Genomic DNA, 25,028 nt, shown 5'->3' with positions numbered 1-25,028 from the left:
GGTTGTTGGTCTCAAACGCCCCGACAGTCTCTGGGGACCACAGAATGAATCGAAAATAGGTTAGCGTTAAGGATCGGTTAGTGGTGGACTGCCTTGGGAAGAATCAACGGTAGATGTTTAACATACCCAGAGATTTCCCAGATCGTCAACTCTTTTCGTAAACGGGAAGCTCGGAATCGCTTGCGTTTCGACTGAGTCCAGTTGAATGCCTTCAGAGAAATCTCAGCAGCGATTGAAAAAATTTTCGTTTCTCAACGCTGAGAATTCGACCGGCCTGAAAGAGACGTTGAGATGCTCTTAATGTTGAAGCTCAGAGAAAGATGCCACCAGAACATAAATTTCGTAGCACAGACTGGATGAATTTCTGAAACGCTTACACCATGATGATCCTAGTTAACTCGAAGAGCCAGCATTCCTCCTAATTTCCGCCGCAGATTCCACATTATTGAATGCATTCGGGCGAATTGATCTTGACAGAAGGGAATGATTTGACGCATCTGTAGATACACACGCTTGTTACTGCAACATGAATTCTCGGAGCATGGGGACCGGTTCGTGGGTGGACAGCTGATCAACGGCCAGTGAGATTTAAAAATTTCATTGTTTGTGCTGGAGCCGCGTAGAGTGGAATTGGAAGTGACTTATTGGTCTCCCGAGGTAAATTTCTTTTCAAAATTCTAATAAGTAATATACTGGCTTGGGGAATGCATTCCATCCTCGTAATAGGATCCCAGTGGATTTTTTTATAAGACAAGAATTGAAAAACGCTGAGATTCGAAAAGGAAGTTGGCGAGAAAAGGGATGGATACTGCGGTCAGGGAATTAGTTTGATGAGATAGCGGTGCATAGTTTTGATGATGTAACGACGTTAATTAAGTTTTGGTAAATTTGTTCATGGGCGTGAGGCGGCAGCATAAAGAGCCGCAGAAAACATAGTCTGCCAAGAGGACGTAATTAACGAATGGCAAAACGTTTGTTAAAGAGGAGCTTGCTTTGCTACCGCTAATGTGAATTTAATCAGTTTTTTTGCGGGAACAAACGTGTAGTGATTTTGTGGTGAAGTTTTAGTTTCGAGCTCCTACGGATGACAAGGATAGGAAGGAACCTCAGGGGCCACGCCTCAATAACTATCTGAGGCAGAAGAAGCAATGATCAGGACTGTGATCCATCGTGGATCTTCCCAATCGGTCGGGGCACTCGGGTCCAGAGACTTACGACTCCACGCGCGCGATTGGACCATTTTTTAAGGTCTTATGTAAAACAAAGCCTTATTAAAATCGGTTTACTGTCTGTCTGTCAGTCTGTCACACGCATTTTTCTCTGAGACTGTTGTAGCGATTGACACCAAATTTAATGGAAAGGTGGGAACTGTGAACGATCACACATACAGTGAGTTACATCCTGTTACGGCGAATTTAAGGGGAGGTCCCCATACATGCAAAAGGGGGATTTATTTTCTTTCACCAAATATAGTCATGTGGGGCATCAAATGAAAGATCTCGATTAGTACTTTCCGAAGCCGGTCGTACTTTTACCATTTGTCAGGAAGCTGAGGAGTGCGGGAGGTCGAAATTGATCATTTCTTTAACGCACCCATTCTCAGAAACTACCCGACCGAAAAATCTGAAAAAAATCAGGACGCTTCCACTATATGGGCTCCGGGAGGAATCAAAGCGCTCAAAGGAGCGCCCCCCTCCCTCCCCCACATTCCGAATCTGGCTAGCACAGAGGCGTGCAAGAACGTGTCAACCAAGCACTTTGGTGGAGCTTCAGCCGTTGTTTCGGTTGCGGGCGGACCTTCACGGTCAATTTCGCCAACTTTGTAGGTTTCTGGGATAGCTCCTCCCTCTAGGTCGTCTTCGGCCACTCAAGAGGGTCATCTGATCCTCCTATTTCCCGGAGATTCATTACAACAGCTGCGTCTTCTAGCGTATTCTGTTGAGTATTCATCGCACAAAAACCGGAGCTTTATTGATTTTATTCAGTGAAATCTTCGTTTGCATAGCTCTGACGTTTGCATTTATCGACGTACAGCCGGAAAAAGAGATGAATCTGCCAATTTCCCCTGAACTCAACGATTAAAGCATGCCTAATGGTTGAACTAGATTTTTTTTACTTTTATTATAGAAATTGCACAATTTTCCTCACGGGCCATATCTGATTTCATTCCATAATCTAAAATATTTCAACCGCATCGCGATAAAATGCACAATTGACGTTTTTTGATGCAGAAAAACCACAAGCCCCATTTATCTACTATTCGTGAGCATTTACCTAACCTAATCATTCATAGCGAGATATAGATTAAATATCAATTTCAGCGAATTATACGCACAAGGAATGAATGTGTGACAAGGTCACATGATAACACAACCCAAGTAGCTTCAATCTGGTTGAAAACTGAGCCGCCATTGTGCGTAAGATGCAGGAAAAAAGTTGTTTCGTCGGTTAATAGCCTTTGGTGAGTATCAAATTAGCACTATCAAACCATTTCACAGTTTCCATGGAGATATGGGAATAAAAAGGTTTCGTCTGTTATCTGTTTGACTTGTGGCGCAGACAATTGAGATTGCTATGACTGCTCCGATTAGCAACTTCTGAAGAAGTTTATGGACCTTGGAGCCGGTTTGATAGTGAGTTGAATGGGTCATGAGGGAATGATGAAATGAATTTTGATAAACAACATGCTATCTATCACGTCTGGTAAATAAGATATCATTCCGGTTCCTAGTAGCTTCCTGAGTCCTGCTGCAAGAAACAATGCTCGCCCCTTTCTGGTCCCAGTTAATATCTGTAGCGTTCAATATTCCTGTTGCAATCTTTGCAGTGAAGTTCACCTAAAATGATAGCAATAATGTAATAAAGTCGTAGAATGCAATGTGTAAGTTCAACCCGGTCGGGAACAGCATACTGAACACCACAATTGCTTCAATTATTCGCTAATTGTATCTAAACTGCTTTCAATTCTCGCCCGTTTCATCACCATGCAGACCTTGCCATTCAATTTGGTAGAAGGTCACCATTGGATCAACCACGAGGCTGAATAGCAATTTCTCTAATCGATAATTTCGTGTCGATACCTCTCATCTCCTGTTGAGATACCAATCGCGTGATTTTGTTACAAATGCTGCTTTTGACACGAATCTTTTATTCAAAAGATAAAACATTGTAAATAGTTTTCCTTTTTAATGGAAAAATTTTCTTTGCGTGTGACCTTTACAACGGTCCCTAAGGTGGTGAGCAACCGATTAAATAATTGTCAATTACGAACGACAGTGGGGAATCCATGCTATTGTCATATAACAAACAATTTACGGAGCTGGGGATCGGGAAGCGGAAACAAATTCTATTGATTTATCGGAAATGCACAATGGAAATATGGCAGTGTTTCATGTAAAGTATCTTTTCATAGAATACATATTTCAGGTTGACGGAATGGAGACATTGCTGAATCGTGATGGTGTCGATTACATGGGAAAACAACGCTCTCTGTATCGTATACCGTAAAAGGTAGATAAGAGGGTACACGTGAGTATGGAATCACATGGAAATTTCCCGTGTTCAGTTGGGGCTGCTTCTCACTAGTATGAGAGAGGCATAGAGAAAAGGTCAGTACTTTTCGTATTATCGTATCTGGGTACGACTGTTTTATCATCACTCCAGTGGAATAAGTAGAGTAGCAAAGATATTGCACAATTGTTGCTTGCGCAATGATTTTCCTCTACTTTGCCAGCGTTTAATCCATTTAAAATTTATTCGCTGATGACTCTTGTTGTCATTGTATTTTTACAAGTTTAGAATGATTTTCTTCTCACCGTAATCAACTTATCTAATATTTGAATTTTTCCTTGAATATGTTCAATAAAAAGGAGACGAAATTTTAAGATGCTGCGTCAGAAATTATGCCACAAAATACCGTGCTCCTCCCTGAAATTTATTAATTTCAGGATGAAAAGCAGAAGAGAAAGAAAGCCTCAAAATATTTTGAATAGCGGAGTTGCTGTCAATGGGCAGCACCAGCAAAAATTGGTACTACTAGTCGGGCGGAGTCCACAGAAACTGGAAGCTAAACCCCTCAGGTGTGAAAGGTTTTGTGTATCGCTTATATAAGGGTATTTGAGGGCCATTTGTACCTAGGTCCTAGCTTGAAGTACCTAACCTAATCCCCCTCGGAACCGCGGAACTCCTCCCCTTTGTAAGCCATGTCTAAACTAATATCGGTTTCGGAAAGTACTAATCGAGACCTTTCATTTGATATCCCACACAAAATATGCACCACGCTTTGGCCTGTATGGGACCTCCCCCCCTTAAACCCAACGCGAAACTGTTACTCACTGCACGCAATGGGATTTGCAGATCCTACCTTTCTACAGAATCTTGTATCAATAGGATTAATCGTTTCTGAGATAATAGATGTGACGGACAGACAGACGGACTGACAGAGAGACAGAAAAACCACAAATACGATTTTAATAAGGTTTTGTTTTACGCAAAACCTTAAAGAACATCAGGCATCAGTACATTGCTTGCAACAATTGTAGTGTATGCGACTTAGTGACACAAGTGGTATTCCATTCGAATTTTCCTGGGTCAATTTGACCAATTTTCATCAATTCAATAATGTGTAATAGTGCCTATATCCTCACATTTTTCTTTAGTTCTCCTAATTATCCTAGTTTTCCTAATTATCCCTCTTTATTTCACAATTCCCATCCTGTCCTTCATTTAAATACAATTCTTAATACTTCAACTAATTATTTTTTCTTATTTTTTTTAAAACTTAATTTTCCCATAAATTTCCAATGATGCAGCCCGGAAACAACCTAGCTACTCATTCGTTGACTCTCATAAACTTCCCCAATTTGCACATTATTGGTTGCAGGCACGCAATTGATCATGCCTGAGGGGGGATGACCTGCCGCACACTTCAACACAACAATGTACGTTTCTGGTGACGCTGAGCCCGGCATGGACTTTTGAGTTCAAAGCCACGAACCGAGAACAAAAATTAGCGGGACCGGCTGATTGATTGACAGCGGAACCGCTGGACGGGAGTTGATGGTGTATCTCGATATGAGTCAGACGTTCAGACGAATTTTTATAAAATATCGAGCGAAGGTAAATTCATGAAATATAAACTTCAGAATTTTCAATTTTTTTTAGGAATACCTAATACCGTGCTTATTCTTTAGTTCTGTTCTTCCTCACAAAGTGAAAGAAAGCGAGAATTGGTGATTCCTCCGACATCAGCGGCATTGCGATCTTTATACCAGGAACACCGGGCGTGACGGGAGCTTCAGTGTTCGGAGTGACAGAGGGTATTGAAAAGATAGCGCAGTGCAAGCAATCGCAATCTGTCCATTCTTCATAAGTCGAAACTTTAGAGGACGACCTATCTAAAATCGTCCTCTGTTGAGAGGAAAATGTGATGAGCACACTCCTTTCTTGTGAGGAAAATCAGACTGATAGGAAATTAATCAGCGTGGGAGTTTGTGGGACGGGTAACCTCAATTTGACATTTTGATCCAAAACTTTCATGGGTGTTGTTGCTGCGACGGCCATGACTGACCGATGGATGGATGGGCATTTCCTCCGCCCGGGGTCTTATTTCGTTTGCATTCTTTGCACATGCAGAGACATCGATGCCAGTGCACGAACGAAATATCAATCTTGAGAATATGGAACCGGTGGTGGCGGAAGAGTGAAATTATTTTGGAGTTTCCCCGCGTGAACGTCGATCGTGCATATTTAACGCGAAAGGAAGGATTTTGTGTTCTCAGTTCTTGATGTCTGCACACGCTTAGTGCCTTACGTTCGTCACAGTTCTGAACTAAAACTATCCTGGATTCCTCCAACAAGCTAGACTCAAGATTGCTTTCACTCTTAACTTCATTTGTTTTTGTCGCAGCGTATAAAAAAGATGGGAATCTGCCACGCGCGCAGTTGAGCCGTCTTTATTTTATTTGTTTAATTTCCTGGTTTAGCTCACCGTGTTGGTGTTTAAAATCCGGTGCAGACCCACGTGCTGGAAAGTACACGTGAATTTTGTGCAATGACACTTGAGGGATCGATGTGCTCAAAGGACCCTCCACATTCCTGAGGCCAGCACAGAGGCCTGCAAGCACGTGTCGACGGAGCTTCAATATTTGCTGGCGGACCTTCACGGTCAATTTCACCATCTTTTTAGGTTTTTGGGTTAACTCTCTCTTGGTCGTCTCCGGCCATTCAGTGTGGTCTTTTGACCATCGACAATCTGTATAGTCATTACAGAATATTAGCAAGTATGGATCGACTAAGGTAAAGCTATCACCTAAATATTTCAAAGATCGTCAATCCGATCTTACTCTATGCAGCTCTTGTCCCAACACTTTCCAATACTCTAGAGAAAAAAATGTAGATTGGAAAGGACGAAATTCCACATAAACGTAATTCTGGTCGCTTCCCATCGGCGTCGATATCAATGTTTAGATTAATCCTGACAAGTGAGTTTTCATCAGCTTGAATGACATGACCATACCAGCGAAAACGCTTCTCGCAAGTTTTCACGATTTCTGCAAAGCACTCACTTCAGGACAACTACTTCCTCGACTTAGGAGAAGAACATCCACTTCGATATCTCCAATTGGAGTCATGGGAGTTGTAAGTCAATTGAAAACATTGAACAGCCCGCAATGAAAACGAAACGAAAAAGTGGTTCACTCTGGTGTAGAAAATGACTAAGGAACAGGGTACTAACCATCACCATCATCATAAGATTGTCATACACAAATCTCCTGATGGTCAACACAGGTATATCCTACGCGGTCATACAAAAAAAGATAAAAGGATCTAAAGGATTTAAGAAGCAAATATCACATTTGAACTATTTGGAGCAGAATCCAGAACTGCCTCTCTCTGTGAAATCTCCATCCAGTGTCAGAAGCCAAATCTAAAACAAAAATCTAAATTCAATTAGTGAAGCAGTTTAAACGGCAGGAACTACAAAATTATCGGCCTAAGGAAGACGTATGATGGGATACAGACAACGATGATGCCTGTCCTTAGGCAGATCCTGGTCCGGGGTGACTTCAATACCAGGACACTTGAATGGGACATGCCACAAACAGAGTCCAGAGGGAAACGAATTCTCGAAATGATGGCGAGAACAGAATTTGTAGTTCCAAACACCGGATCCACCCCAACGTTCCGGCACCCAGGCTGCATTCCAGACATAACCTTCGCGCCGGAGTCACTAGTGTCGCTGGTGGACGAGTTCTGGTCGGCTTCTCGGCAAGTGAACATCAATACATTGGATTCGAAGTGGTGGAGACAAACTCTTGGTGTGCGCCACCCCGGCGCTCTTTCTATGCATGGAACGTTGCGAAGGTGAACACCGAGACGTTTGTCGAAACTCTTAAAACAGGTGGGGCCGCACTGGAGAGCGTCGAGAACTGTCCATTTTTCTCTATAAAAGAATTGGAACAAGCAGTCCTCTCTATGAAAAGCAAGAAAGCGCTATTCAAACAGAGGTATACAAACTGGTATTCCAACACCGGGCAGACCTACTGCTCGGCGTATTCAATGCTTGCCTGCAGGAGGGCGTTTTCCCTGTTCCTTGGAAGGTGGCGAAGCTTGCGCCAATCAGCAAAGGGAAAGGTGTTTTAATACCGCCCACTTTTTATGCTTAACACTGCTGGAAAAGTGCTCGAAAAACTCATCAGAAGTAAACTCGCTGAAGCGGTACCTACTGCCGGAGACTTATCTTCACAGAAGTTCGGTTTTAGAGCAGGGAAATCCAGAGGTGATGCTGTCATGCAAGTCGTTCGACGAGCGGCGTCAAATAGCCCCCGAACTCGTCGGGTGGTGGTCCTCGTAACGTTTAACGTCAGAAACGCCTTTAATTCCATAAGATGGGAAGACATTCTAGGCACACTAGACAATACTTTCCACGTGCCGAACTATATCTTACGGAAAGGCACGATCTCCGGATTGTGTCTGTTGCAATGGAGTTGTGGACAACGCCGATCACACTTTTTTCTTGTGGAAAGTGGGATGGGATTCGTCTGTAGCTCTATTTAAGCACAGAAAATCTCTCTTCAGACAACATTATTGAGGAAATGCTAACAGGTGGATCCGTGTTGATTTGACTTCAGTTGCGCTGAAGAGAAGTTCCGGGGGTTAAACATGAGTACCCGCCGAATAGACATAATCCCACGGTCCTTTTCACGGATTAATTTGGAGAACAAAATCAAAGCCCCGCCATGGCTGGCACAGCGGTACTGGTTTATACCAAGTGCAGGCTCAGCATTCACACCAGTGGATGCGAGGCCTACCTTACTACCTCTGTCGTAACTAAGGGGTACGGCGCTTGAGTCAGGATGCCAATATTTAGCGTGCAGACACGTATTTCTTCGGCTCGGACTAACTTATTTACATCCTGACGTCGTCAATGCGACAAGAATCCTTGATCATTTCTCGATAGAACCGAGGCCCGTTCTGCCGCGTCGACTGAGGTGGCCTAGCATTTCTCCGGAGCTCATTGTGACTCAATCCGATCATTTTGTTTTTAACGACATTGGATGATTTTTCTTGGTCGACTTATCGCGGGACCTGTCACCAAGAAAGATCAGGTAGGATTTAGCAATAAGAATATAATTTCAATATGGTTATCAGTAACTAATAATGTGCAACAATCCTTTAAAAAGATGGAAAGAACACTTCACCACGGTTCTTAACTGTATCTCATCCGGTGAGAACTCTTCTTTTGTGGATGAAATGGATAATCACCGTGACATGCGGATACGGATTATTCCTTCAAGCAGAAGAGAAATCATTGCGACCATCAATGCACTCAAACGGAATAAAGCCGCTGGGTTTGACGGTCTTAGAGAGAGAGAGAGAGTTATTTATCGCTTAACCTGCAGCTACTGCAGATCTGCTTGGGAATCTTGGGAATTCGAGACCTTTCTCAAAGAGTAGAAAAAGGGGATGACCGTAAAGATTCCAAACGCACTAGTTTTGAGTGTGACAGTTGGAGGGATATTTGCGTGCGCTCTGCTGTCGCAGTGATAGCTAAAATAATTCTGGAAGGCATCAAAGAACATTTTTAAAGCTTGTTCGACAGGCGCCTGGTCTCCGCTCCAGATCCTCCTGCATTGACCACATCAAGACACATATGCTGCACCGAGGCAAAATCTCGAAGGATTTTGAGGTTCAAAGTGGAGTCCGTCAAGGATGCATCCTGTCACCGATATTATTTCTTCTTGTCATCGGCTATGGATATCTTTCAAATCTCAAATACCTCGGCAACGCTGAAGACACCTGTTTGCTCTCTCATCGGGTCATGAACCTTGGCCAAATGAATTTGGATAGAGAGCAAGTAGAGGTAAATTGAAGATAAACGCCAACAAAACCAAGGTTCTCAGTATGACGAGTCATCGCATTCTTCCTATCTCTATTAATGGACAGAACATCGAAAGCGTTGACCAATTTTTATATCTAGAAAGCGTAGTTTCTGCCGACGGTGGCGCGGAACTAGTTGTTGCCCTATGCATTAAGAGCACTAGATCCGCTTCCGCTGCCCTGCCTAAAATCTGGAAATGCAGTTATCTCAACTCCAAGATCAAGTTGAGACTATTCTGTGCTAGTGTTCTTTCTGTGTTGCTATAAGGGAGTACTTCATGGAATTTTAATTCCACTGTTACTGACTGACGCAAAGCTCCAAGATCATTGAAGTACACTGAAGTGATACTATCACAAAAGGAGAAATTGGACGACGCACAGGCCTGGTACTCATGCGCACTATGATCGAAAAGTGGAAGTAAAAGTGGCAGTGAATAGGTCACGCATTAAGGAGGGGCGACAACTGCATTAATGGCTACACCACGCAGCGGAATCCACTCTCCCAAGATGGCCGACGGATGGCAGCCCATCCGTCGGAGACACTTGGCGCAGAACAGTAGAGGAATGCAGTCGTCTCAGAAAATCGTGGAGGGGAGCTGGCGCACATTTCAAGTATGAACGATAGCGCGTGCGTGTTGTTGAAGCGCTATAACCCACGAAGAAGTAAATGACAACCATATGCTGATATGCAACGCGCCTCTTCCATTTTGATGAATACATTGGGAGCCAGGAAATTTCTCGATTATAACGTAAGGGTAGCGCTTATGCTTATTTCTAACTAAATAACGTTCGCCATGGAAAAAAACCAGTAATCAAGTGACGATCATATGATGTGATAGTATTGATAATACTATAAAAATCACATGCGATAAATCAATTTTATGGAGACAATACCCATTTTAATCAAACACAACAATACCTACGATTACTGTAGGAGCAATCATTCAAATTTTTATTGCAGATTTACCCAGACAATTCTACAAATCCTACCTTAAGTCACATCCAAGTCTCCTATTACCCAAACGTAAATGTTTGCAGAAGAAAATTCATACTCAATCTATTTTACTTTAATCTAATACAAACTTCCGTCTTTCACCATCCATTTTTCTTTATCGCCCATGTGTATATTTTATCAAAGAGAATTACGTATGTGAGCATTTAAAAGTGTTTACTATCTTATCTAGCTTTTGGTGAAATCTCACTCATAAATTTTCAGAATCGGTACAAACGAGTGCAGCAAAATTGTAGGAAAAGAATGGAGGATACTTAATAAGTTGTTGCTGTCTAGATTCTAAAAATAAGGCACGAATTAAGAGAGAGAAGAATGAATAGCTTAAACTAGCGTAGATATTTTAGTCATTTAGTGAGACATGTTGCATCTCGGAAATTGTTCAAAGTCTGAAAGGCTTATCAGATTGACAATTTCGCTTCCGAACTCCGCCATGCTATTAACATAGTGCTGGTCCCAATCCCTGGTAGGGTTTGAGGCAACGTACTCTGTACTATCCTCGGTAAAACACAAATAGAAAGAGTTGGAGTTATCTCTTTCCCTGAGATCAGGGATAAATAGAGTATAGTTGGAGCCATTCCACTATGCTAAATCCTACCTGATCTCTCTTGGTGACAGGTCTCGCGACAGACCAACCAAGCAAATGCTACAATATCGTTACAAACATAATGATCGGATTGAGTCACAAGCCTCGGAGAAATGCTAGGGCGTCCACCTCAGTCGACGCGGCAGGACGGGCCCCGGTCCTGTCGAGAATGGATGTAAGGATATAAGCAAGCTAGTCCGAACAAAACAAATATGTGTCTGCACGCTAACTGTTGGTACTCTCACTGGAAAGACCGAGGAACTCGCAAGAGCCCTTCAGAAAAGGCGCATTGATATCTGCGCTCTGCAGAAACCCGAAGGTCTGGTGCCAAAAACTGTGACATTGAACGTAGTAACAATGGCTACAAACTTCTCTATTTTGGTAGCCCACACACTCAATATGGTATTGCCATCTCAGAGGGTTTCCGTGATGCCACTAAAGAAACCGCACGATTTGATGATCGGGTGATGAAGGTCACCATTATATCAGCTGATCGCACTATTCACTTCTTCACCGCGTACGCACCACAGATATAAGACGCCGAAATTTTACCACTGTCACTGATTACAAAGCCGTTGATTGCTGTCCTGCGAATTAAACCACCGATAAAACAGCGTGAGGAACGCACTGGCCCGCGATGCATTAAATGGTGGCGATTTGGTGAGAAGAAAGAAGAAACGATCTCACTCACACGATTACCGACCATTATCAACGTGGAAGAATCGTCCACTTCCACAATCATTGCCGACATTTGGACCAGCTCCACCTGGCAGCGCAACTTTGTGCTCGATGAAGAAGACGGGGCGGCAACCCTGTCAGCCAAACCAAAACCAAGTGGACGAGGAGAACCTCTATAGTAGTGGCACCGGGAGACGCTGTACTTACTTTGGTTTGCCGGCCGTGATGCAGTAGGCGAATGCTCCATAGGCCTAATCAGGGCGATCAGACCCGAGTCTGCACGGGGACTCATCTGAAGTGGCAAATTGGTCACGAAACCTTACCAGGGGTATACTGGTACCAAGGGGCCTCGGCGTGGTGTTGCGTTTCAACACGGGTGCCATACTCCTTAGTTCGGTAGAGATTTAGGTAGGTCTTGCATCCACCAGTATGAATGCTGAGCCATGCACTTGGTATAGACTGGCACCATTGTAGCTTGCTTTGGCGGAGCTCTGATTGTGGTCACAAAATCAATTCGTGTCTTAAAAAGACCGTGGGATTAAGTCGCCATGACAGGTACTCACGTAAAACCCCCTAGGACTGGCTGTTAGGGCAACTGAAGTCGAGGAGGCAATAAAACGAATGAAATCGGGGAAAATCACAGGACCTGACGACATTGCATCTGAGCTCTGGAAAATGAAAAACTGGGTGTAGCAAAACCGCTTCGTGTCTCTGTTCGTGTTCATTAGGGAAGCGCCCTCCCACCACTCCTCTTTGTTCTTGTTATGGACACCGTCACACGTGATATCCAACGTGCAGCGCCCTACACACTGCTTTATCCAGGTGATGTTTTCCTAGCATCTGATAGCGAAAATGATCTCTTGTCCGTAATAGACAGGACCATCTCCTCTAGTTCATTTGCAGTGAAGAGCGGGCATTTCTCAGTACTCACGTCGGCGTCAATTCGGATGGAGTGAACAAGAAAAGTGGCCTGCATGATTTCTTTCACCTTCGCTGGAGCACGATGACCGATAGGCACCGAGTTTTTTGGAAAGCGGCTTATAATTGAGATCCCATGGCTCTCTGTTTACGTCGTTGATTAGCCCCTGCAGTGGCGTGCCTTCTGCCTGTTAAGTTCCTTTTTCCCCACCATTATACTCTGCGGTTCTAAAACTTTCTTCTTTCCGCGCAATAGCCAGCTTCCGGGGTGGTAGAGGACGCACCTTTGAGAAGATCGGAGAACCAGTGATGTTAATGTGATGCTGCACATTGTGCTTCACTGATTTTGATAGACTACATTCAGTAGTAATCTGGCTAAACTTTTGGAGGAGTGCCCGAACACGAGAGTCAGTAATGTCCTCCAAAGGTACGTAAAGATTGTTATTTGGGTGAGATGCCATTTGGCCCGACGAATTAAGACTGGTCGTGGGATCTATAAGGGACTTATTCTGCAAGCCCACTAGCAACCCATAGTGACACAAGAAGTCTGCGCCTAAAATGGGGAAGCTGACATCATCCAGGATGAATTGCCACGGAAATGTCCTACGCAAGCCAAGACTCATGGTGCCGGGGTACGGGAAGAATCGAAACCTCCGCCCTAGTATCTACGAGATAACTGCGCCTGCTGGGAGGGTTATAAATTGTTAGGCGACGTGGCCCTGCGTTCTGGGTGGCCGTCGCCAGGAGCCTCCGCGGACCTAGTTTTTTGTGATAAGCGCAAATTTACACGGGAGCCCACATCTGGTAGCTTTATCGCCGAATCTACGATGGTACCGACAAATGCTTGGGTCCGTAGGCTGTCCTGACGACCCGCTACCCGATCGCCCTTTTCGGGCGGTAGACCAAGTGCGACCTCGCGACAGTGTCGCCTTCATTTCTGCCATTCTGGCCACAAGCGCAACCATGTCGCGCTTCAGCTCACCAACTTCGTCTGAAAGCTGCTGAACGGCCGCTATAGCTGAACGCGCGTGCACCTCATGCACCTTATCGGCCGCAGCTGCCAGCGCTTCCAAAGAACCGGAGACGCCCGGGAGGACCGCCTAAGTGCCCCGTCGCAGCCAGAGTCGATCTTGCTCCCACGATCGCCCAACGTCAAATCCGCCAACAACTGATCCAGCTTAGCTACGATGTATGAGGCTAATTTCACAATGTCGGCCACCAGGAGAATGGACTCCTCATCCAGGCCCACAATTGCATAATTAAATTTTGTCGCGTCGGCCCTGATCCCGGAAATCTGAAATTGCGCCTCCAGATGGACGAACCATAGCTCCGGATCCCGTCGCCAAAAGGGAGGGACGCGCACAGCGAGGGCGGTCACCTGACGGTCCGATGGGCCTGGCGCGACTTTGTTGTCTATCGACATAACAAAAGCTAGGTTTAACGACGCGAGTTGAATCAAAGACGCGGCTGTACCAAATTTTAAAAGGCCCTACTTTGACTAAGGCAGACCGGACCCACAAATGCCCGTACGACAGAAAAAAAACACCACCGACACACCCCGGAGCGGACGCTTGAAGCGCAGACCAAAATAAAAACTCGCCAAAAGAGCGGAACTCCACCAATGAATTCCTACAAAGAGTATCGATACCGTCTCCTGCGGCGTTTGAACAATTATTGTTCATTTTATAATTAAACAGGCGCAATTACTGTCAGCGGCAATGATCTGCTCAGAACTGAGCGATTTAAGTACCTCGGATCAACGCTATCAGCCAATGGAGAACTGCGTTATGAAATTGCTTCACGCATTAACGCAACCTGGATGAAGTGGGGTTCCACAACTGTTGTTTTTTGTGATCGACGTATCAACGGACGTCCCAAATCTAAAATTTACCGCAATGTCGTCCGTCCTGTCGGTCTCTATGATTCTGAGTATTCGCCAACTATAAAAGACAATGAACCGCGTCTTGCGGTAATGGAGATGAAGATGTTGCGTTGGACTAGTGGCGTGACACGTTTTGATCACATCCGAAATGAGGATATCCGCGATTGTTATGGGGTTGCACCGATCGTGGAAAAGTTGCGAGAGAGGCGTCTTCGATGGTATGGTCACGCAATTCGTGCTAACGAGAATCCACTTGCCAAGATTGGTCTGAACAACGAAGTCGATGGTAAACGACCAAAAGGCAGGGCGAAACAACGCTGGCTTGATACGCTGGATGGGGATTTAAAAGCCTCGAGATTGCATCCAGATCAGGCATTGGATAGAGCCAAATGGCGAAACCGATCACGCCGAGCCGACCCCGCTTGAAGAAGATTAACAATTTGGCTTCCGTAGAACACTTTTTAACTCTCCGAAATAAATGATTGTACGCATTAATTGCTGATAGGGCATATATTCAAGGGATTTGTATGATGTTGAGTTTTATTAAAACAAAAGTCCGGAATTCACTTACCTCCAACTGATCCTTCGAATCTTAATCTCATTTTGGTACTTCCTGCGCTCCTCATTTGGATAAGTTTTTAAAAAACGCGATAGAAAACCAAAAAGTTTAAATGCAATTGAAAATGACTGGGTTTTCTTTTACGGGAATTTATAATTCGCCGGAAAATTTTTTTATTATATTGTATGCTTTTTGCAATTCAGTCGAAAGCTGCAGTCTAACAATTTGGACCTTTAGATATCGTATTTGTGGATATTTTTGAGATCTAAAAAGATACAAGAAAGAAAAAAGGATTATTAAGAAATCTGCTTAGAAAAAAATCTTAAAACTATTTCAAAACCTTAAAATTTACATGAAACAAGGCCATAAATTACTGGCCAAGTTCTGAAATAAGTTATCAGTGATATTGTTCAAAACAAAGCATCTCCCATCAACCCAGTTACCCCAGAAATAGCTTCCAATCAAGCCACGGATGAACTGCAGCCATATCTCCTTTAAAACGCGAAGTACTTGAACTTTTAAGTGGAAATTTCCGTGCGTAGTTTGGTATTTAAAACTGAGAATGTTTCATTTTAATTTCATTAATTTTTTTAACAAACTAGCCATCACCAATTACCCCATCACAATCATAAATTGACTATCGCATCACAATGTCGTATACAATTTGCATAATTTATTGCCTACGACGATTCTAGTTTGACTCTGACCATGCCTCCGCAATAAACAGCACGAACATTCTGTTTGTTTACAAAATGTTATCTTAGTCGTATGGCAACAATTATCGCGTGGTAGCTTGCTCACTTTTCCAAGCTCTAATGACCTTCCCTACCGTCAGAGATGTATAGATAGTTCCAACAATGGCAAGGTGGACGCAACAAAGCGTTCGTAAATCAGTTAAAATAGTGTTGATGGCAGATAGTATCATGGAAGCAAACTAAAGGGTGACTCTTGAGGAGCTCAGCAAAAAGAGTTTTCGGACATCGTCGTCTGGAAGGCGTCCCCCAGCGAACAAGCTCTTGTTTTGAACATGATTCATTCACCCTTCGGATGTAGACATCTTTTTATGGTCAATCCATGGCTATGAATGACTTAATATCAAAGCGTGTTAGCCCCAAGGTTATAGGCATATCGTTGTTTTGTGTGAATCACACCCAACTTTATCATGGAAGGTTTCGAGAATTTCAAATTTGTGCTCGTCCAATCATTACAAGCGCATGATAAAATTAACAAAATATATGACCATGATAAAGTGTGCACGCTTGCCGCACTTAGTGCTAGGTTAAAGACATAACCAGATAAGGGTTACTCTATTTTTAACTGTTATTCGTTGGATAATAAACAAAATTGCCTCGCCATGTGCTGGCGTGCTGACAAATGCACTTTTACCTAGCGGATCGACTCGGGCTATTGCGAAACATTTATTAATTTATCGCTACGAAACACTACACAACACAACGACTATCAAGAATTATTGTTTTCGTGGGTTCAATGGAATTTCTGGAACTTTAGGCTATTGTTCGAAGAAAGTATCGTTGATGCTGTTTTGAGAATTGCATGAGGACAATTGATAGTGGAGCACACCGTTGCCTTTGTCTTTCAAGCGTGTGGCGCGATGAAAATCGGACGTTTGTAACCGGAAAACAGAAATATCAAACCCATTTTCATACGGGGCAACCAGCTTCAACCACTTCATTCACGAGGATCGCAACAGAAAAATATACAAGCGGTTCTGGGTGTGACATGTTGGTGTTCAGAAAAACAGCCGAAAGAAATTTTATTGGTGAATAAGCCAGCTACAGCAGAAAGGCGGCCTCAGCTGGACCAGACAGATCTCTCTCGCCCACTAAAAGCCACAACGGTCTTTCCACCTCTGCCCCACCGAAACAATCATTTCAGTATGAACTTGCCGTTCAGCTTTTATGATTTCAGCTTCTTAGGTTTCCTGAATACATGCATGTACGGAACCCATTTGTGATCAGAAGATTTCAAGTTCAGGAAAGGAAAGGACCTCATACCAAGATCCATGGATTGTTGGTGGGGAAAATAGGGGCTTAAACTTCCGACATGCTGACTTGTTGTAAGCCAATGGAAGTGATAGACCCCGCTCCTGCATGGTGGTTTGAAAAGACCTCCAAGATATCTTGGTTAACGACCTAAGTGATCCGAATCCACTGCCACCAAACTGGGTGTAGCAAGTACCAGAGATAATACTCCTACCTAAAAAGCGAAGACCGATAAGTACGTCAGTAACCGGAAACCGGCTAAGAACGGAAGGTCCACTGGAGTCCTGCTCAAGAGCCAGTACCAGAAGGCTATGCATATTCCCGAAAAAATTGATAAGAATAAGCAGGCCGGCACTGTCGACGAGCGGAATGAACGAACCTCGCTAAATACTAAGCGATTGTTGAGGAATATAACAGCAAACGCCTGACAGACAACACAATTGATTTCAAAACGAGGTCGAACAGAAACACAAATGAAGCAGAGTGGGTAAGAGCTCGAACAATAAGCAACCCCTGAAGAAAGGTAAGCAGCGACAGCCAGTCGACGAGTCAAGAACTGCAAAACCCTTCAATTCCGCTAGTGGCAAACTAGCGCCGGAAGTGTGACCAGCCTTGAGGCCAGGCTGTCGAAGATGATCATTGAACACCTCCTGGTCGCCAAAAGCGAACACACGGGATCTATCCCCTGCTTTGATTCCTCTCAGGTGGTCCGTGGATTTCAAGTTATGGCTTGCGAGGACCAATTCGCAAAGGACTTTCTCTGTCGCTCGCATCTGGTTGCCGAAGATCCGCATAGATAAGGACAAGCTTGAACAATTACTGTGCCTTCAAAACCCCAGGATTTCCATGGACGACTGGGTAGTTATCAAAAAGGCGGAACTCCAGACGAACAGCCAACCTTTCCTTCTATAAACGGAGAGCGCCTGGAGGCGCTGGAAAACGTAGACTAAAAAGTGCGATTCAGAGTCAGGATCGCAAAGTTAAAAGTGTTCCGATCTGCAAACCCAGATAACGACCTGGATCCAATCGACGCCGCCAGCTGTTGGAAGGAGATAAAGATTGACAATCCGATTAAGACTGACGAACTCCCCACACAAGCAGATCTGAGGGTAACGCAATTAAATCTGCAGCACTCAAAGTTTTCTCTTCTCCACGGGGAAGACATCGACATCGCACTAGTACAGGGGCATTGGATCGGAGGCGACCGAACAATCAAAGGAGACGCTGATTAGGATAGACTTAGAGCATGTATCCTCGCGAGGAAGAGTCTGCACGACTTTTTGTGTCCGGACCTGAGTTCCAGCGACATAGACGCGATCAACCTGGAGCAGGTGGGGGCAGAAAACGTGTATATTTCCTCAACTTACATGGGTCATGACCGATTAGCTTCGCCAGAAGAACTACAATATTTGACGAACTCCTCCTCCAATGTAAAGTATCTGGGTGTAATCCTAAATTCAAAGCTAAATTGAAGATTGAACTTAGAACTGAGGATTAAGACGGCCTTTCTGTTTGCAAGATAACCTTGCAAAGAAACGGGGTGTCCGGCCGAGGATAGTTCTCTGGATGTACACAAGTGTAGTGCGTCCCATCCTAACGTACGGCTCTATTATATGGTGGTAAGCTTTAAGAAAAAAGTACAATAGAATGAATTTGAAATAATTAAGACTTGCTTTTTTCTATTCCCTAGTGTTATTTATATATACTCCAGTTTGGTGGGGCAGTGCCAAAACGCGCTGAACAGTCTGGGCGACAGGCTCCCTTGAGTTCCCGGTTATAAGAATATAGAGGGGAATGAGCGGGCCAACGGTTAAGCCAGACGGGACTATGCTCTTGGCAACACTTTGGCGAGTACGGTCGGTGTCCCGCTGGCGACTGTCAAGTGCGGAATCTACTCGCACTACTTAACAGCCGCGGAACTTAGATAGCGAAGGTTTACCAACTGTGGCAAGTCGAGGAGGATTTTGCCTGCTTATAACAAAACCCGATCACGAGAACTTCTGCGCCAGAAGCTTACAAGTGCATAAAAGATTACGGAGAAGAGAAGGAACCCTAAGGCAGTTGCTCCGCATTTGCAGAGAAGAGGGGCAACCCTAAGGCACTTCCTCTGCATTTGCCCAGCTCTAGCTAGAGTCAGGCTACTGGCACTCGGGGAAATTTCTAGCTGCTTTCCTTGGTGAACGCTACGGGCTAGCTCTGAAGATCTAAGCCGCCTGGTCTCTACCTCTACTCTCATAACAGCAGTCAATGTCTTAGCGTTTATGGCATTGAAACGTGGTGGTAGGATAGGGGAATGTATTTACGCAATGTTGGACTCCCGTAATGGTACGCCATCATACTATCAACTAAAGACCTCCCTATCGTCAGAGAGCTAGCCTGGAACCGTTTGTCACATTACTTCAGGCTAGCCCCCGAGCTCTCCAGTCTTGCGGAGCGTTCATACCAGGGAATTCCTTTCACCAACGGGAGGGGAGAGAAGGAAGCGAACTGTTAGTTCAAGGAACCCCTCGCCATCACTCCCCCCCCCCCCCCTCCAAGCTCTATCTTCTTTGCAACGAGAAGGACCCGAACGTCCGAAGCTGCACCTGTCAGTGCATCAGCATCTCCTCGACAATATTGTCTGGAGAGAGATCCTTTGTGATTATATAGAGCAAAAAAAAGATGTAATGGGCGTCGTCCACAACTCCATTGCAAAACCCACAATCCAATGATCATGCCTTTCCAATCTTGTGCTGGTAACACTGAAAACCTCCATGCCAACTTAGGAGCTGGGTAAGGAAATAGTTACTCTCACCATGCTTCAAATCCAGCCACGCTCCTAATTTGCCAATGAGCCACTCGGTCCCCCTGCCTCTAGTCTCATTTTGTCAAGAGAGTTGCCACTCGTATATGTTTCCCTTCTTCACAAACAACCACTTTCCTTGGTTCTTCTCCTTTGTGCTTGTATATGGCTTTACGCTCCTTAGCAAGAAAGGCAACGGGGATCACTCCCGCGATCACCATCCGGTTCAGAGATAGTGCGCTGCGCAGACCCCACCCGCAAAGCTCCCGCATCTGCACTTGCGCGAGACGCTTACGACATACCTTCTTGCCACGAGCGTGAGCCCATACCTCTGCGCCATAGAGCAGGACAGACTGCATTGAACTCATCAGGAGACGTCGTCTGCTAGACTTTGGGGCCCCCCATTTTTGCCACTTAAGGTTGAAACTCCAGCTGCTGTTTTGATTTGCTCGGAAGTTTCGAATCTTTGAATCAAGAATTTGAATCGACTCGCCGATCGATATGGGGCGCAGACTCGGAATTCTCTTTTTAGTCAGGATGACTACTTCGGTATTTTCTAATGCAAGGTTGAAATCATGAGTCATCCATCCACTTACCACTTGGCCACCTTCCGGAGCTTAGCAATTTCCGCCGTCCACCAATATATAGAAGGCTTGCCACGACTCTGCCCCCCTGGGCATGGAAGCTCCGCAGGCCTCGCCATCAGATTCCTAACTGAATTTACGACAGTGCCAGCTGCAGCGCCACCACCCCTTGGTGCGCCCTCCAACGCGGCCCCATCTGCTACAAGAGTTTCGACAACCCTCCCGGTGTTCACTTTCGCGACGCTCCATGCACAGAAAGAGCGCCGGGATGGCGCACACCGGGAGTTTGTGTCCACCCTCCACCAGCGACTCTGACACGAAGGTTACGTCTGGAATGCTTCCCTCGCAACCTGGGCGCCGGAACGTTGGGGTGGATCCGATGTTTAAGACTACAAGTTAGTTCTGCTCTGAAGACTGGACACCGCCCCGCAACCCGCGCAACGCATCTCACCACCGCCATGATTCCTGCATAGAACGCAGCTCTCCTTTTCGTTGCAGATATTCACTTTATGGCCTGCCTGATCGCATTTGCGGCATGTTGACCTATTATCAGGTCCTCGGTAGGTTGCAACACGAGTGCCCATAATCGAAACATCTGTAACATTTGGTTAGGGCAGCTCGGATTCGTACCCTACACACTACCCAACCAATTCTGGTGGTCCCGCTGTTTAGAAGCTTCCGCGCGTACTGCTCCACAACCTCCTCCACAGCGAGTTTTTGACCTCGCCAGTTCGCAGAGGTGATACCAATCCGCACATTGGTTACTGCAGGACATTCGCGATTGAAATCCTCTTCTACCTTGTTCTTTTCTGTGAGGCAGTCAAGGTCTTGGATTTCCAGAGAACACGTGCGTTCCAAGCTGGAAACCAAAGCTTTCTCTCCCAGAAGCCCCTTGACTGCTTCACAGAATGGAAATTTATTTGTTGTCCTCAGACCTAGTTCGACTAGGACTCCACCACCCTTCGTTTTACGAATGGAAAACACTTCTGCTCCGCTAACTTCGGGTTTGATCTTGTAACGGATTTCACTGAGGACTTTCACAAAAGTCTTGCCTTCCGTCGGCTTAATAAGCAGAGCTGGCGGTCTAGTCCTCCTTCGGCTCCCCACCTTTTCTTTTGGTGATCCGCCCTTCGTGTTCGCCTTAATTTTAAGCAGATTTTTCTGATAACGCGGCATGTTGTTTTCTCTTGTTCCTCTTCGCCTTTTTCTTTTGAGCCCAGGAGAGTACCTGAGTGAAGTCTCCTTCAGATGCCCCTTCCACCGGTTGTTTCTGCTTTCCGCAGAATTTCTGTTTGCCAACGTTTTTCTGGAGGAACGTGGCAGATCACATGCGCTTCACAACTGCCGTGCATTTCTTAATAAGCCTTTCCTCTTCAGCTTGCCCCAGAGTAGTCAGCAGCCCTCCCACTCGGCTTATATTCGAAACCATTTGGTTAGTTTTGGCAGTTTCCACTTTGCCTCTTTCCGCAACTATAGCACTGCGTGGTACTGTTTGGATTCCCGTCTCCGTTGCAGGTGCTGTATCACTTTGTGAGTCCTTCTGTCTGTCTGCGCATCCTTGTCTCGCCAGGTATTTCAGCCCTTGTTGCGTCCTTCGTTGGGCGCTGGGGCTAGCGACGCATTTTCAAGCTGAGTATAAACGCAGTCAACACACTCTCCATTTCCATTATCTCCTCGTTTGTTTTGTTTTTGTTTGCCATTTAACTTTTTTTGCCAGCAAGGGTACAAGGGGTGAGCCGCATTAGTCAGGAACGGGTATACTCTCGGAAACAAAGCCCCTACCCCAGTTTTCTGAGGCCTGACCTACGATTAGCTGCTCCCGGAACTCACGTACGGATCAGCGCTCGCTCGGGGTAACATGATCTACTAATACCGGTTCAATGCACACTACCCGACCAGGGTCCCGAAGGGTCTGGCTCCTGATACACGCCGTCATTAGCAGTTCCCTCTACATCGAGAAATTTATTCGAGGCTACTACCTAGGACGCAGGTATTACGCCAACTAGGGGGTAGGAACAACTTGCTGGGATACCTCGCCGTTAAGGATCGTTGACGACCCCTGAACTTTAGCTCCCATTTAGGCCCATTTTACTCATTCCAGGCCCAATCTTTTGCTTGGGGGCTATATGCGCCTGTGAGGTTTTAGATACTACCTGGGAAGTCAACTTCAAGCAAATGATTTGCTATTTCTTCATTGTTTTCTGTGTACCTCTCATGCTAGTTGTGGTCATCTGGGTTGGATGCGCCTTCCAGGGATCGTAGCTCGGACGTTTATATCTCCATTAATATTGAGAATTTCGCAAAAATTAGTTCAACTTTTTAGGTCATCATCAGGAGGGAGGAAGGGAGTCCGTGGAATCCAATAGTGGTACAAAGTTTCTTCCCAATTTGTCTGGTCTGTCGTGAACTGGATGCGAACTCCTCATGATCCTGAACCAAGATTTCATTGACTCCTTTGTCCATTGTTAGATCCAAAATAGACATAGGCATGCAGTCAAGTCATAAATTCTTCTAATCCAATTTGTTGCTTGAATGAAGCAAAGTAAGAAAGGAATCAGGTTCGAATTGGAGTCATTTTAACAGTTTTTCCGTCACTCCATTAGATGCATGCACACTGAGCCCAAACGCGATAGACTCCAGCTTTTCTTGTATTCTTCCCAGCTACTGTTCGTCACCCATTTCTCAAAAGCAGGAAATTGCAGAATAATGAAGTGCTACCTGGGGAGCAGCAACACCTAAGCAAAATAAAGGATTGAACTGACATGGGGTGGTGTTTCTTATAATCCTTACCCACTTACAAGAAGGCAATTTGCCACCCTCTGGGGCGCTCATTCATCTCTCCTTTCATTTCATTCAATATTAAAGGATTTCTTTGAGAACTTTTAAGGAGAAAATCTGCGTGTGGTCGTCTTCCTTTCCAATGTGTGCCTCCTTGAATGGAGTGACATGCTCACTTCAGTTTGACGGTGGTTGTTATCGTTTGGAATTGAAAGGCTCCAAGATGATACCTTCTGGTAGCTGGAAACCGAGACCCAGCTTAACCCAACAAACCACGGAAATCTCTACAACTCCAGAAGCAGCCACAATGGACGGACATATGACTCCACTGTTTGGCGTCGCCAGCCCCAGCTCAGACTCGTTAGCACAATGGTCACTGCGAATTATCAGTGCTAGCTGGAACCGCGCCTCTCCCGCCGTCCCCTTTCGAAGGTCTTCTGAATTTGCACATTCCTATCAAGCGGAACGCAAACACCCAGCCATGACGGCATGTTTGCTGTGTCCAGTTCGCCATTTGATTGCAAATCAAGCACGCACCGGAAAGTCTCGATTAGCCCCAGCTTTCGGCCTGACGGTCAGAAGCCACGAGTCAGCCGTGGTCATATGATCCAAATGAATGTGAAGCTGTGAAATTGCGCGTCTCTGGAACTTCTCAGGCTCTTGGCAGCGAGTCAATTCCCAATCGTTGGAATCAAACGGCCAAACACCATCAATTAGCACACGCAGCGCGCACTGGACCAACTGTTGGAGCCGCTGCGGGCCAGACGGAGGAGGAGGACGCCAACCAGTAACTCGTTCCCATTTCGGTCTGGTTGCCCGCTGTAGGCTGCGTGGAACTTTCCATGAACATTCCTTGCAGTAGGAAGCGTCCGCCGTGCAGGTTCTAGAACTAGTCAGTCGCCTGTCACTTGGACGTGGCGGCGCCGCCCGCTTCGTCTCGGGGTGTCACATTATCGGTGCAGTCACCTGCCAGCCAGAGAGCTGGTGACAACCGCATGGTCGTCTGCCTGCCTTTCTTCTCTCGGACACCGGAAAACATGGAAAATCGATACTCTCCCCCGCAATGTTTTGGTACTTCAGCAGTCATCAGATTTCACAAACGCGCACTTCACCCACTTCCGCGTTCGGGCCCTACACAAACAACCCGCCCGGGGGAGGGGGCAAAACAAGGACCTACCTGACTTCTCCGAATGTCGATGACTCCGCCAGCGAGATCGCGACGACTTCCTGACGTGCCTCCTTCACACAAGATGATCTGCCCGCGAGATTGGGGGGTTCTACTGGGACCGCGGCGGCTGCGATTTCCTTCACAAATTAATTCACCGCCGGAACGCGAACTGCGAGAACAGAACTGAAGAAAAGCCGTAAATCAAAAGTGCAAAAACGAACGGGTCGCGGCAGTCCAGAGGGAATTTGTCACAAAAGACTTGTGCTGGCCATTTCGTCAGTCCCGCGAGAGCTGGTTGATAACGATTTTGGCAGTTTTCCCGCCGTTTTCCACACACTTTTCTCAATGCACGGCGACGACGGTGGATCTCGTGTGCGGCTAACAACACACGTTTCCCGACTCTATTTTGGTGGGTGCGACTTTTGTCTGGCGAACTCCTGGCTGCGATTTCAGGCAAAAAATGCGGCTACGGGCGCGATTATGACACACAACGACCTGGTCGACTCGCGCGTTTTCCTCCTAGAACGACACTGAATGTGAATTTCGCTGGATTTCTGGCGAATCGCGAAATTTTGCACGCGATCTCCGCTTCACAACGGTCGATGGCTGTGATTCGGTCGAAAAACACGTTCACGTCCAGAAGCCACGAGAAACAACAACAAACGTGTCGTAATGCGACGAATGACGAATGCACAAGGCG

General features: G+C 45.6%; 1 protein-coding gene across 2 annotated transcripts in view; it reads right to left on the bottom strand.

The window, feature by feature from the left end:
- LOC119654703 (influenza virus NS1A-binding protein homolog) overlaps nucleotides 1-25,028 on the bottom strand; it is a 250,906-nt gene extending 225,878 nt beyond the window's left edge. Inside the window, exons 1-2 of one of the 2 annotated variants that reach the window (XM_038060217.1) lie at nucleotides 24,338-25,028; nucleotides 15,026-15,278 (exon numbers count right to left, since the gene is read on the bottom strand). In XM_038060217.1, the coding sequence (XP_037916145.1) occupies nucleotides 15,026-15,080 (55 nt within the window). In that variant the 5' untranslated portion in view covers nucleotides 15,081-15,278; nucleotides 24,338-25,028. The remainder of the gene's footprint in view (nucleotides 1-15,025; nucleotides 15,279-24,337) is intronic. The other variant, XM_038060220.1, reaches the window with a different exon arrangement.

This window comes from Hermetia illucens, chromosome 4 (assembly GCF_905115235.1).
Source record: "Hermetia illucens chromosome 4, iHerIll2.2.curated.20191125, whole genome shotgun sequence".
In the NCBI taxonomy this organism is placed as follows: domain Eukaryota; kingdom Metazoa; phylum Arthropoda; class Insecta; order Diptera; family Stratiomyidae; genus Hermetia; species Hermetia illucens.
This window is presented reverse-complemented; position numbering and strand designations above follow the sequence as displayed.